Source organism: Cyprinodon tularosa, unplaced genomic scaffold (genome assembly GCF_016077235.1).
Source record: "Cyprinodon tularosa strain WSP-4 unplaced genomic scaffold, ASM1607723v1 ctg33, whole genome shotgun sequence".
Classification (NCBI taxonomy): Eukaryota; Metazoa; Chordata; class Actinopteri; order Cyprinodontiformes; family Cyprinodontidae; genus Cyprinodon; species Cyprinodon tularosa.
This window is the reverse complement of record NW_024039041.1, coordinates 1,826,135-1,841,236: the sequence shown is the minus strand read 5'-3', so window position 1 is coordinate 1,841,236 and position 15,102 is coordinate 1,826,135. Positions and strand designations below refer to the sequence as shown.

The window sequence follows — 15,102 nt, the reverse complement described above, 5'->3', positions numbered from 1 at the left end:
TAGATTCAATCATTGGAGCAAATTTGTTTATTATCAAATTCACTAATGGAATCATCAACAGTACCCCTGCAAGGAAGAAAGGAAAGAAGGATAATAAAAAAAATAGCTACAGACTGTAAACCAGTAGAGACTGAAATTTTTATTTTCCATTGGACAATCTTTATAGGCTAAACTAAACCCTACAGCTTTTCCATATTATCCATTCTTGTGTTTATCAGACCATTTGGAAAGATCTGATGATTGCAGATTTTCAGTTTATTTGTAGACTCATCAGTTTTCCCAGTGTTCCGGTTATGCGACTGACCCTAATGTGGTTCATCTGTTGTTTAACACTAAACTCAAATTGACTTTTTGTCTTATCACCGTTCAAGTTCCATTCCCAGGGGAGTTAAGGGAACTCCATATATTTATATCTGTGATGGCAGGAGAGAGAAGGCTTTGTTTTGTTTTTTGTTTTTCTTGCACAATTCCCAAAAAACTGGACAGCATGTTTTTATGATGAGCTGGTGACCCAGAGAGGGCTCCTCTTTGCTAAGTTCTTTATTTGGGAACAATACAGGTATATTTCATTCCTTTAGCATCCATTTCAGTACATTTGGTGATAAGACAGACCTGGGTCCTCAAGTAGCAAAATTAACAATGCCTTAAACTATTTGTGCCTCTGGTTTACTAGGAAAATGGAAAAATCAAGGATTACCTATTCAACGTTGCTACAAAAATCTAACTAAAAATGCTTCCATTAATTTATTTCCAAGAAATAATAGTACTATTAACAACTCTAACTTAAACCTCAGATTGATTATTTTCCATGTAAAGATTTTGATACTGGAATATAATACACCTTTACCAGGGTTGCGTAAAGTACAAATGAGACCAGCATTGTATTTGTCTCTCAAAGCCCTCTCATCGAAGCCATTTCTTCTGGTCGAACTAAAACTTTCCCTTCACTGGTTTCTAGAAAATGAGATTCAGATTTTATCACAAGAAAATCACCAACTACAGAGTTCAGCCATAACTTAAAGGTCAGTGCTACAGTTAGGGAGAGTGGAGGGAAATATGTGGCTGATTTGCCCCATTAAACTCTGAGCAGCTAGTGGAGAATGACATGTTAATAAACAACTGTTCATTTGCTCCATTCAGTGAATAAACGAGAGAAGGCCTGAGGAAAATGTGAGGGTAAAAAATAAACCTGGGACGGCTGCAGCAGAAAAGCAAAAACAATGGAATCTCAGAGCAATGATTCACTGGACTGTTAAGGAAAAAAAACTCTAAACTGTTGCTGTTGAATTTTGGTGGCGATGCAAAAATGTCTTATTTCAATTAGTTTAATTTTAAGTGTCTTAGTGACATCATATCATGGATGAGTCTTCATTTCAGAGCCCCAGTAGAGCTGTGGCTGCAATCTAGCTTACCAACATCATAGGAGACTGACTGAATATAATGTTAAAAGCTTTCCTCTTACTTGAAAAGGCCCTAAAATTACAGGCCATTTAACATGTCTATTACTTGATTTTTAATGAACTTTAAACAGAAATCCTTTTAAGTTCCAATTCATCTAACTTCCTGTGCTAATCTCGGTATCCTAACTCATCTGTTGTCACCTACTTAGGGGTTCAAATAGACTGTGCACTAATGTTTGATAGCCATGAAATCATAATTCTTCTATTATAGACATCTCTCTAAGATCAAGCCTTCCTTTTCTAGGCGTAAACTGGAACCAGTCATCTATGCTTTTATAATTTGCCAGCTGGATTATTGTAATTCTCTTTCATCAGAAATTATCCAGGGTATGTCATGGTAAATGGCCTGAACTTATATAGTGCTCTTTCAAGTCAGGAGACTTGACCAAAGCGCTTCACACTTAATTCAGTCACTCACCCATCCATGCACACATTCACACACTGATGGTGGCAAACTACATTGTAACCACAGCTGCCCTGTGGCTCACTGACAGAAGAAAGGCTGCTGTACACTAGTGCTCGATCATCTGACCACCATTAGCAGGGAATGCAGGTGAAGTGGATACAACAACACTGAAGGCAGGAGGCTTGCACTGACAACCCTTGCATTGCAGGACAAACTTCAGCATCAGACAAACTCCTGCATCTGTCACCCTTGGCTTCAACTTGTGCAAAATGGAACAGAGCAATTGGTACAAAGAAACAGGAGCGCGTCATGTGTTTTAGACAATAGTTTAAAGTTGTTTTTTTATGTTTTTAAGTCTCTTGGTGGCCAAGCATAACTATATGTGTCCAAACTGCTGAAAACCTGCCCAGTTTAACCCCCTTAGGTCCAGCAACTGGTTGCTAATAATGGTTACAACATCGCTGACAATGTGTTGCTTTTAAGGCGCTGTGCAAATTAATGTGGTGTGGTAATCTTTCAACTGTTTGCAGACTATTTTTTTGGAGGTGAGGTCTGATTAGTTTTCATCATTCCTGTTATGTGTTTGTCTAATGATGGTTTAAAGTGAATACATTTTGTTTTACCTCTGATCAGGATAAAATAAAAAAACAAATAAAGTTATAACGGAAACACAGGTGGGATCAACAGCTGCAGCAAACGTAACAAAATCGAATCCAAAATGCATGCATCACCTTTAATTTTTCTGCCTCGAAATTACCAGATTGCGGAGTACTGATAGAATGATCGCTTGCAAGTACGATCAAGTTAACACTTTTCTGACATCTAAAAATATTCCTAAGAGCTGATGTTCTACATGACAAACCTAAAGAGCAGACTGTGCAAAATTCAGAAAAACTGCTCTTTTTGAAAGTTCAACAATCACACAACAATAAAAATCCATGACTTTAATAGAAGCATACAATATATGCAAACATACCAATCAATACTCTGCAGAATGTTCTATGGAAAACATAATTCCATAAATGCCTTTTTCAACAAGTTGCAGAGAAACCACACACTTTTTAAAATAATAATACATTTTATTTTAGGGTTTATTTCTCAACACTCAAGGACACCATACAAAGATACACGAAAATGCATTAAAATAAACAACAATAAAGATCAATAAAATTAATAAAATAGACAGAGGCAATGGCAATATCAATAGGCCTCAGATAGAAAAGTTGTGATTTGAAATGGGGAGTGAGTCGATGTATCTTAGTTGGGACAGTAATGAATTCCATAGAAGGGGAGCAGAGCAGCTTAATGATTTGCTCTCCATGGTACTGATACAGGCAGAACAGGTGTATAGAGGAAGAGGATCTGAGGGAGCAGGAGCGAGTGGGAACATGGATAAGGTCAGTCAGATATGGGGGAGTGAGGTTGTGGGTGGACCTGAATGTTAGCAGCAGAACTTTGCATTGAATATGGCACTGAACTGGAACCCAGTGGAGCTGTTGGAGGACATGGGCTATGGGCAGCTGAATTCTGCACCAGTTGAAGTTTATGGAAGGATTTATGAAGGGTACAAAAGAAGAAAGAATTGTAAGGGAGAGGTGGAAGGAGATGATGTTTCGTAGGTGGAAGTAGGCAGACCTGGTAATGTTATTGATGTGGGATTGAAAGGATATGGTTCTTTCAAGGATGACGCCTAGACTCTTAACCTGGGGGGAAGGTGGAGTTATCAATTGTTAGAGTAAAGCTGTCGGTTTTAGATAAAGTGGAATTGTTGCCAATGAGAACCTCGGGTTGTGCTGCTGTTTAATTTAACCCTTTAAAGCCCGATCCAAGAATAAAACAAAAAAGAAAATTACTTTTTTTTTGGTTTGAAGTCCTTATTTGGCCTTTTAACTAAATATGTAAAAAGGAAAAACAGAAATACATTTTTGATATTAATACGTTATTACTATGCGATAAGTCAAGATTATTTTTTGTGTAGTCTTCTGCCCTCTGTTATCATGTATATCTGATTGTGTACAATAGGATTTTGAGCAAAGTTTTTACCATTAAATTATGCAAAAGGTGTCAGATGCAAAACATTTCAGAAACCGTATGTATCAAATATGATACATTTGGCATTATAGGGTTAAGAAAGTTTTGGGTGAACCAGGTTTTGACATCCAAGATGTAATCAGTGAGGAAGTTGGGCAGAGGAGTGGATGAGGGTTTAGTAGTGAGGTAGAGCTGAGTGTAATAAGCATTACAGTGGAAATGAATGTTAAATTTGCAAAAGATACTGCCAAGGGGAAGGAGGTGTATGATGAAGAGGAGGGGCCCCAGGTTTCAGTCCCTAATGTGACAGAGAAGGGAACGGATTTGAAGGACTTGAATGAACTGAGCGCAGCCAGAAAAGTAATGTGTAAACCGGTCTGATGAAGTATGGGTGGTGCCAATGGAAGATTGTCATAGCTCCTGTTAAGGAGGCAGGAGTGACAGATGGTATCCAAAGGCTGCACTCAGGACAAGAAGGATGATAAGGAGTCAAGAATCAGCTGCAATGAGGAGATCAGTGATTTTGTTGAGAGCTGCTTCAGTGCTATGGGGCGGAAACCGGACTGGAACTGTTCATACAGGTTATTGTGGGATAGGTGACAGTGGAGTTTGGACGCAACTGTTTTATCGAGGATTTTGGAGATGAAGGGTAGAGTAGAGATAGGATGGAAATTGTTTAAGTTAGACAGGTTGGTAGATTTTTATTTTTTTTTCAAATTTGGGGCAATGGCAGCAGTTCAGAAGGATGTAGGGACCGGTTCAGTGTTGAGAGACGAATGAATAATGGCAGAAATGAGGGGGACCAGAAAAGGGAGGCAGGCCTTAACAAATTGTCTGGGTAGGGGGTCCAGTTGACAAGTGGATTACTTGGATTTTTGGATTAATGAGTTCCCTGATTTCTGAGAGAGAGGGGAACTGAAAGGAGGTAAATGGGTGTGTGGATGTGAGAGTCAGCTGAGACGCTGAGGTGAGGGATTGATCCAAGGAGCTGGTTGGTTTTCTTGATAAAACTACTCTGACTCTTTAGAACTTGTTGGTTTTTTGTTATAGACAAGGTTCTCAAGCAGTTAATAGATTTTTAATGGGAAAGATCAGGGCCCTCTGAGGAAGTGTAATGTCAGTCTCCTTTATGGATTCCAAAACCTGAAACCTGGTGCGTTTGGGATTATTGTCATCCTGAACGCACTGAATGTGTGATCTGATGCAAACTGTCATCCTTCGATGAGAAGGAATTAAGTAGTTAATAAGAAACTCACAAATCCTCAAACATACTACTGTATTTAATATCATCTTCTAAATGGTTATTAAATACGTCAGAACTGGTTATGGAATAAATCAAGCAGGTTCTTAACTCACGCTTTCAAAAAAGATCAGATGATAAAAATTAAAAGAGATGGATTTATCTTTCCCTGTAGGAAAAAGGAGCAATTCTTCAATCAGAATTAAACAATGGATGTGTTAATGGTTGCAAATACGTAACCTTCAACTGAATGAGACTACTGCTTCCTAGATGAAAAAGGAACTTTTTTTCTTATCTTTTCTCCCAGCAGTTGTTGAGTGTTCGTTGCCATGAAAAAGCTCATTAGGTGTTTGTATCTCTGCTGGTTCTGCAGTCTTTTTATTGCTTGTACATTTCATGAGGTCATCCTACTCAGTTCTACTTCTTTGAGGATTCTATTCCTAATAATTGTACAGTATTTTTTTTATGGTGCAAATTTGACCAACTAGAGTCTCCTTTTCTGTTTTCGTACTCCTCAATACTTCAGTGGACCTGCATCTTCTTCCATCTGCTTTTTACTTGCATTTGGCACATGGGAAAGTGCTTTTTAAGAATTATGTCATATTGTATGATTCCACCTTTAAAAGATTAAGATCCTCCAACGCCTTTAAAAAACAATCCAGATTAATCGACATGCATGCCAATCATGGGTGCATATTAATGTCTGACCTATACTGTAAATATCAGATTCTGCAAGACTCAGCAGGGCAAAACATGAAGGTAATTTGTAAGATGGATTTTCCTATAAAGACACTGTTTAAATAAAGCTCATGACGCCCACTAGATGTCCAAACATGGTTACTCTGATTTAGTGCAGATAAGTAAGGAGTGTGTGGATTTCCAGAGACTTCAGACATGCACTTTAGTGTGCATAGGTTTTATTGACCAAAAATAGATGAAAACTGGATAAAAAGGCACAGGATAACTGTGTATCTACTGGGAGACAGAGGGAAAACTGTAAGAATGACAGAAAAGATGACTGATCAACGCAACACTGTTACAGGAAGAAACATACAAATGCAACCTGAACATTTTAGGGTTCATTACCGCTTGCAACATAACCAAATGTTGACATGTAAGTCATGACATATAAAATAGAGAACACAACAAAAAAGTATGCATAATAGGTGTCATACGGCAGGGCAACATGCCGTTGTTTGGTTATTTTTCCTTGTGGGCTGACCTTTCAGTTAACAGTCATTTTCTTTTTTTTTATATCCTGAACATCTATCTCTTCACACCAAGGTGGTCAGCTTGTCTATCAGATCATCAATAGTGTAGACCATAAGCTTGATGTCTTCCTTCTGTGACATGCGGTGCTGGCCGTTTCGCCTCAGAATGATGTCCACATCTGGGCTGAGGACACGCTCTGCGACCTGCATGGAGATGTGCCAGGGAACGTCCTCGTCTTTGAGGCCGTGAATGAGCCGTACGGGGCAGGTGATGGGGATGGGGCTCTGGAGCACACAGTGGTTTTCCGCCTCGCGCAAGAAGTCCATGCTGAATTTGTAAACGCCTTCCTCCGTGTGTTTGGTGGCGAGGGACCACTCCCCTTTGGCCTCTATCTCCTTGCGGGTCTGTGAGTTTAGTTATTAAAAGGTCACATTAACATACTAAAATAAAAAAAGGAGTTCTGAAACAATGCTTACAACCAGCAGGATTCAATGTTCCTACCTCTAGTGGAAGAGAGTTGAAAGCTGTGACAAAGTGATCGGCAGCTGATGCAATTCCAACCAGTGCAGCAGTCTTCTCTGGTCTTGCAATGGCTGCCAACAGCATGAGCCAGCCACCCAAACTGGAACCTACCAGTATCTGCAAGGAAGAAGCAAAAAAATATATAAAACAAAAATCATAAAATAACCATTTCATAAACACAAAGAAAACAGTCAACTGATGCAATATTACAGTGGTGATAAATTCTGGGATCATATGTGATAAAACACTGCCATCTTCTGGAGAAATTTGAAAACAAGAGGATGTTTTAAAAGGATGGTTGGTCCAAATAAAATAAAATACAAGAGTTGTCACGGAAAAAAACAAAGACCAGTGTTTTCGCACTTTTCCCCCACCTTCTATAATCTAAAGTGGAAAAATGTCCATGTACGTTTAAAAAAAATACAGTCTAGATAAGTTGAAAAGTTTAAAATTCAAAAGAAAATTTGATTTCTATAATTCAGATTTTCAATCGAAGGTGACAAAATAACGATTAAAATATATTAATCATAACTTTCAGACGTTGTGTCAACATTTTGTGGAGGTGCTTGTGTTTCTGTTGAGCGTCTATATTAAAAACCTATGAAGCTGAACATTAATTTAAGTGTCCAACAAAGCAGAAATCAGAGTTTTTGAATTGCGAAATTACAAAAAAAAAAATTCTTTTTTTTTAAAGGATTAGAAATATGTACCTGCGGTCCCTCTGTTAATTCATCCAAGACAAAAAGAACATCTTTTTTCCAGGTACCAATTGTTCCCTCAGCTAACACCCCCTCTGATGCTCCGTGTCCTGTGTAGTCAAACCTGCAGAGACACAAGAAATAGTGGTTAAGTTATGGCAAATCTTGAGCAAACACAGGCAATTTATGACATTTTTTTCTAATATTACCTAACACTCATTAAAAACAAATAGAGTAATTCCATACCTAAAGATTAAATGAAAAGAACTTTATCAGTCAGCATGGTTTACCTACAGGTTCACTGCTAAAAAATAGCAAGCATAAACTTAAAGGTTATTTTGAGAAAAGCAATTTATAAAAAGGTGAAACTTTTTCATCACATTTATTTAATCTGAATACATTGATAATGGCTTACAACCAAGAATAATCCAAAGCTCAACTTCTCATATAATCAAATTATATAAAATAAAAAGAGGTAGATTTTTAATTCAGGAATCTTATGTTATACCCTACAACACCATTGAACTGAAAACTGAGATAAAAACTCTGAGAATGGGGGCAACTTAGCACAATCTAACAAGACCAATTTATATGAATATAGGTTCAGAGATCATAACAGTGAAACTCCACAAATCCCATTGGATTGCTTCGCATAACGCGGTCATAAAACCAGAGACGAACAAAAGGAGATCTAGTCCAAGCAGTAAATCAATAATAGCTTAATGATTTGGACCAGATGTTTATATTCAGCATTGCAGGGTGAAATGTAAAAGTTATGGTGAAAGTTCAATGCTATAAATTAGATATTGACCGATGCTTTTTTAAATTCCAGTGCTAATAACGATAACTTTATCTGATTCTTGAAACGAGTGTTGCTTTTTTCTCCCTTCGTTCACAAGACAAAAATAACATAAAAATATAAAAACTAACATTTATTTTGTAAGTTTTTACTAAAAAATATACTTACAATAGCATTTTTTTTTTTTTTTTTTTTTTTTTAGCTTTTATGACATGAAACATTTTTTGATGAGCAGACTGACACCTCAGTAGTTCTGGAATAACGCATCTAAAATAATCTAAATTTCCGTTGGGTCCGAAGTTTCTGTGCCATTCAGCAGATGTGACGTCAACCGCGTCCATTTAAATGGATCAGACCTGGCTAACAATGAAATCGTTTAATTAAAGAAGGATTTTGTGGATACGCAGAAGCGACTGGCATCAAACTCATGTCAGATACCAATGGCAACTCCACATAAGGCGAAAAAATGAAGATAAAAAAATCCAGGCAAGTACGAGCACGTGCTATGAGAACAAGCAGAAAAGTGCTGCAGTTATGTGGTTTGGCCGCTTTAACAAACCATATAAAACTTTAAAAACGGATAACAACTGGAGGTAGTGGCTAAGCTTGGGCCTTTTGATCTCAAGATATGGCTGCTTAATGTAGTTATAAATTGGCCATCATGCACATATGGGCTGCTGCTGAAGCAAGAAAACAAAACAAAAAGTTCTAATAGCTCTAGCAAAATATTAATTATTCAATTGAATGCTACCCATTGTGATAATTGTGTTTCTATAAAGATATGAAGAACAATCTACAGAGTCGTTGAAGCCACAACAGAGTGGATTTCACTGCCAAAGTGTTTATACCTGCAGACAGGACAAAACCTGTTCAGTAGGCTAATGAAAACAAGAAATTAAATTACATTTTCTGGTTTTGTAGATGGAGGGAAGAAACGGTTAAAAAAAAAAAAGTTTGTAGAAACGTTGGAGGTCTACTCAATGTAGACTCTTACTCAAAATGTCAAACTGTTCCATGATTTAGGAATACTTTTGCTGGTTGCTATGTATGCAATCAGTTAAATCGAGTCTGTGGACCGAGGTGCTGTAAGTTCCTTTAAATCAATGCCTGCAATCCACACTTACTCCTAGAAAACAACCTAGGCCGGAGAAAGGGTCAACCTCTACATTTGTTATGTATTTTTTTTTTTTCTGTAATAAATTTTTACTCACACTTATCATTCCTGTGTCAAGCTGATTTTTTTAGAAGGATATCTGAGCAATTAAAATGAGTTCTATTTTATTTTAACTTTTCCCCTTTAATCCATAAGGTTGAGCAAGTATAACCAGTCTAGATAACCAGGTGGAGTAGTTGTAGATAACGAAAAAAGGTATACTGTGTTAAAAAGAAGACTCAAGATACCCTGTTACCCATTCCCATGTTTTGAAATAACTATTTTCATAATAATATGAAAACACTGTCTAAAATTACAAAAAAAGAGGATTTATTTGAACCTTTTAAATTGTACGGTATTTATAGCTCTCATCTTGGATTTATAGATAGTGAATATTGTAAAAGCAGTTGATATTTTATACTGCATAGAACCAAAGTGTATTCTTGATACATAATTTATTGGCTTAATCATGATTAATTTATTATTGAAATAATGGTCAACTAATTTAGTAATCGATTAATTGGAAACAGCATTATAGAGACTCTTAAACATGCCTTTAGCTGACAGTGACCCACCTTGAGCAGCAATTATATAAAAAAAAAATATGTTAACATTTTGCATTTAACATAAAAATATTTTTCAGCTATTAATCTGCTATATGCATAAATCCTCAAGTGGAAACGTTTTTTGTTTCACCTGGTTTATCTGAGCAAAAAGGTTCTTTAAGGAACCTTCGGCTGTCTGATTAAATCGCTAAAATAATCGACAGATTAATCGATTTTCAAAATAATCGTTTGTTGCGACCCTATATAATTTGTTTCGATCTATTAAACACTCACTGCTGGGTTTGGGTGACTTACCTGAGGTAGGAGTGTCCTAACGACCTGCAGAACTCCTCCAGTGCCTCAGCTTTCTGTCCATTCATGTTGGAGCCATAGCCAGGCAGGAACACCACCCCTGGACTCTTCCCCTTCACCCTCCTGTAGGCCAGCTTTGGAAGATCTGCTCTGGATGCATACTGAACTGTAGATTTGTGTCTTCTGTTGGCTACAGGACACAAAGTTTTCAGTTATAACTCCAGAAAGGTTCCCAGACTTTAATGTGAACAGATGTGGCAACAACCTGCCCCAACAGCAAATAACTGACACTGAAGTGTAAACTGCCAGACGGACATGTTTATTAAAATTAGCTACGTTTGGTTTCATTTCAGCACGCCGAACTGAAGCTGACTAACGCATAACGTGGTCAAATAATGATTTAATATATCTAGGTAGCGCTAGAAAATGTAATAAAAATAAAAGAAAGTCATGGTTGTAGTAGGAAGATGTACAGCACGCCTTTTAGCTTACATTCTCTGCGTTTTAAAGAACGTCACAGTCGCCACACCCCCTCTTATTTATTGTAATTATTCCGCCAAACGTTTGAGGGTTGTGAAATTACTGTTGTCAGGAGAGAATCATCATACACACCTTGTAAGTGCTGTGAAGGCAGGGCTACAATCCCTGCATTTCTGAACATTTGTGAAAGTCCTCTGCGGCAGGACCTCAGCGACACGGCTGCCATACTGTTCCGCGAACACTAACGAAGTAACGCGAGATGAACTGAGGCAACTCTCGTTTGCTTTTTAGCTCAAGGCAGGACTCCGCAACATTCAGAAGACGCACGCGGGGGAATAGTGTCCCTTTGTGGAAAGCCAAGAATGCCACCGTAGTAAACAACCCATAGAATAAATAATGGTTGGTTAGGCTGCTTCTTCTTTTTTTTATTGGCGGATGGCAACCAACTTAAGGTGCATTTACCGCCACCTATCAGACTGGAGTGTGGTCTGGTTAGGCAGCTTGTGAAAATATTTACAATTATTGTATTTTTTTAGAAATAGCAAATAGTTTCAGTTCAGTGTTTTTAATGTAAAGATGTGTAAAAAAAGATTTAAAGTTGTGAAAATGTTTTATTGCAGTATAAAAATCCAACTGAAGAACAGTTTGACAGGCTACTTTTTTATATTTTTAAATGTTACATTGACTCCTTTAAAAAATGTGTCTCATAAAAGGAAGAATTTGAACAGAATAGTATGAGGGATACAGGAGCAGCATTTAACATTGAAATAAAATGAGGTGCTTATGCATCCATGTTATACATTGACTTTTAAAATAAAATAAATATTCAATACCATTTAATAATCTAAAGAGTTTTTTTTTTTTTTTAAGTAGGGTACAACAATTTTTCAGTTTGCTATATGGTCAATTTCCTTATTCATATATTATATATTTATAAAACACCTGAACTGACCATTTGTTTATTTATTTTTTATGGCCTAATGAGAGAAGTGGGCTTTACGCTGCCTTGCGAGTAGGGGTGTAAATAATAATCGTTTTGTATCGATGCATCGATCCAAAAGCCGACGATCCGATGCTTCGACACGTCCGCAAGATAATCGATTCATGTTTTTTTTTCCTCTGGTCTATTTTTATCCATTTGCTCCTGGGCGTAATTCTCCCTCCCGTGCTGCGGTGCCGCTAAACCTATTTTGCCCTCCTACCGCGCTTCCTGGTTATACTCTTACAGCAGTTTGTTGCAGCGAGCTTCACACAGACATTTTTAAATTATGCTCAGTATTGAAGCGTGGTCTGTGCTACACACTGTAGGTCTAGATACGGCCGAGGCGGTGAGGAAGTGGGGACGAGTTTAGTCCGACGACGAAGGGACATGAGGGCAAAAAGAGCGGAGATTCAGCTGGAAAAAGGGTCCCAGCGGTCTCGCGCACCTCGCTCTTCTAGCGGGTCAAACTTCACGAGTTGTTTTCTGCAATTTCGGTCATAAAAACAAAACAAGCCGGCCTCCTGTCTGGTGCACTGTTTGCGGTCAGCTACAATCTGGGGGAGGAGCAGCGGAGCGTCTCTCAAGGGGGCGGTGACGTCAACACTCTGAAGCCTTCTTCTTCTTCTTTTTTTAATGGCGGTTGGCAAACAACTTATAGGTGCATTACCGCCACCTTCCAGAATGGAGTATGGACCAGAAAAACTATTATATTCTCCCTAAAATACCCGTTCTTCTTAGAAAATTAAAAATACTACCAAAACTACATCCCCAGATGACCTTTGAAACAATTCCCTTATATGTAGTTTATTTTTATTCCTGTCTAACTCTCTAAGCAACATCTCTCTTTCCTGAGTATATTTATTACATTCTAAAAAAATATGTTGGACAGTTTCTCTGGAGCCGAGGTATTGCATTGAACTTATTACACTGATATTGTGCAGTATTTTTGCAGTATTTTTTGATGCAACTTTTCTACTTCTGTTATTTGCTGTTGTTTCTAAAGAAAATGCATAATGATATTACAGCTTTCATTGATTTATTTCAAACTTGAAACTTTGTTTAGCCTGTAAGGTGTAAAAAAAAAATAATAATAATAAAAAAAAAAACGATTAATCGATTAATCGAATCGAATCGTGGTGTATTCTTGAGTATCAAAAATAATCGAATCGTTGGGTCAGGAAATCGATACTGAATCGAATCGCCATGATGGATGTGATTTACACCCCTACTTGCGAGGCTTTTAAAATCTAAATTTGAATTGCACCATTCTCAAGCACATATCAAGGTGCTCATCAGGGGCGGAGCTAGATGGGGGGGCCACCCTTAGGCAATCATTGGCCACCCCTACCATTTCCCCCCCTCTAATACAGATGGTGGCAGCAGCAATACTCTCAAGTGTAATATTCAAAGCCTTTTAATTTTTTGTGGTTAATATTGCACATCAATATACTAACATCAACGATGATAAGTAGGGAAGTAATGCTCTTTTCAGAACTAGATTTTGTGTTATATGTGGTAAAGAGAAAATTATATGTCTCTACAAGTCATCTAGGAGTCTTCAGTGAAATCATAGATAGATAACAATTTTTATCAAAACTTATCAAATAATCAATTTATTTAGTTATTAGTGCTTATAAATATACATTTTATGAAGAATGTTTATTGATACAAATAGGTAAGTAATGACAATGGAAAAGATTTACGACCCAGAACTCAAAACTAAAAGAGTTTTATACACTATACATTTTATCTAAAAATTACAGATGTTTACATACAGTGGGGCAAAAAAGTATTTAGTCAGCCACCAATAGTCCAAGTTCAAATAGGTGCCATTAATGAAGGTAACGAGTGGAGGACAGAGGAGCCTCTTACAGAAGAAGTTACAGGTCTGTGAGAGCCAGAAATCTTGCTTGTTTGTAACTGACCAAATACTTATTTTCCACCATATTTTGCAAATAAATTCTTTAAAAATCAGACAATGTGATTTTCTGGATTTTTTTTTCTCATTTTGTCTCTCATAGTTGAGGTATATCTATGATGAACATTACCGGCCTCTCTCATCTTTTTAAGTGGGAGAACTTGCACTATTGGTGGCTGACTAAATACTTTTTTGCCCCAATATATATGTGTCTATTTGTTAGAAAAAGGCTGTAGGAAAGTATAGTTTGTCTTTATTTAGAAAATATGGATTTTTTTGCTTGTTAATTTTCCTGTTGCAATAGTGTAGATTGACCCTGATGTTCTTCTGTCTATCCACTTTCGGCCACCCCTCAGTGTACATTGGTTATTGCTTGGTCACCCTTATAAATATTTTCTGGCTACGTCTCTGGTGCTCATTCGTGAGCCTGGACTGATATGTATTTTTGATTATGTTCATGGTGGGGAATCCTGCTTCACAGCAGTAGGTTGAGCCAAACATACTCATATATATACACTCACCGGCCACTTTATTAGGTACCCCATGCTAGTAACGGGTTGGACCCTCTTTTGCCTTCAGAACTGCCTCAATTCTTCGTGGCATAGATTCAACAAGGTGCGGGAAGCATTCCTCAGGGAGTTTGGTCCATATTGACATGATGGCATCACACAGTTGCTGCAGATTTGTCGGCTGCACATCCATGATGCTAATCTCCCGTTCCACCACATCCCAAAGATGCTCTATTGGATTGAGATCTGGTGACTGTGGAGGCCATTTGAGTACAGTGAACTCATTGTCATGTTCAAGAAACCAATCTGAGATGATTCCAGCTTTATGACATGGCGCATTATCCTGCTGAAAGTAGCCATCAGAAGTTGGGTACATTGTGGTCATAAAGGGATGGACATGGTCAGCAACAATACTCAGGTAGGCTGTGGCGTTGCAACGATGCTCAATTGGTACCAAGGGGGCCCAAAGTGTGCCAAGAAAATATTCCCCACACCATGACACCACCACCACCAGCCTGCACCGTTGATACAAGGCAGGATGGATCCATGCTTTCATGTTGTAGACGCCAAATTCTGACCCTACCATCTGAATGTTGCAGCAGAAATCGAGACTCATCAGACCAGACAACGTTTTTCCAATCTTCTATTGTCCAATTTCGATGAGCTTGTGCAAATTGTAGCCTCAGTTTCCTGTTCTTAGCTGAAAGGAGTGGCACCCAGTGTGGTCTTCTGCTGCTGTAGCCCATCTGCCTCAAAGTTCGACTTACTGTGCGTTCAGAGATGCTCTTCTGCCCACCTTGGTTGTAACAGGTGGTTATTTGAGTCACTGTTGCCC

At 37.9% G+C, this 15,102-nt stretch overlaps 1 protein-coding gene across 1 annotated transcript; it reads right to left on the bottom strand.

The window, feature by feature from the left end:
- Positions 1 to 6,037: 6,037 nt before the first annotated feature.
- On the bottom strand, positions 6,038 to 11,151 carry abhd10b (abhydrolase domain containing 10, depalmitoylase b). Its single transcript, XM_038293594.1, has 5 exons — positions 10,991 to 11,151; positions 10,382 to 10,568; positions 7,582 to 7,693; positions 6,851 to 6,988; positions 6,038 to 6,753 (listed from the first exon to the last, which is right to left on the bottom strand). Exons 1-5 carry the CDS (start codon positions 11,082 to 11,084, stop codon positions 6,412 to 6,414), a joined length of 873 nt encoding a protein of 290 aa, XP_038149522.1. The 5' UTR covers positions 11,085 to 11,151; the 3' UTR covers positions 6,038 to 6,411.
- Positions 11,152 to 15,102: the final 3,951 nt, after the last annotated feature.

What these genes read in the sequence shown, in the direction of transcription:
- abhd10b (XM_038293594.1), bottom strand. Translation starts at nt 11,084, where the DNA reads ATGGCAGCCGTGTCGCTGAGGTCCTGCCGCAGAGGACTTTCACAAATG. An exon ending in TTAGGACACTCCTACCTCAG is followed by an intron (nt 7,694 to 10,381) that starts GTAAGTCACCCA and finishes GTGTCTCTGCAG; the next exon opens with GTTTGACTACACAGGACACG. An exon ending in TCAACTCTCTTCCACTAGAG is followed by an intron (nt 6,754 to 6,850) that starts GTAGGAACATTG and finishes CTAAACTCACAG; the next exon opens with ACCCGCAAGGAGATAGAGGC.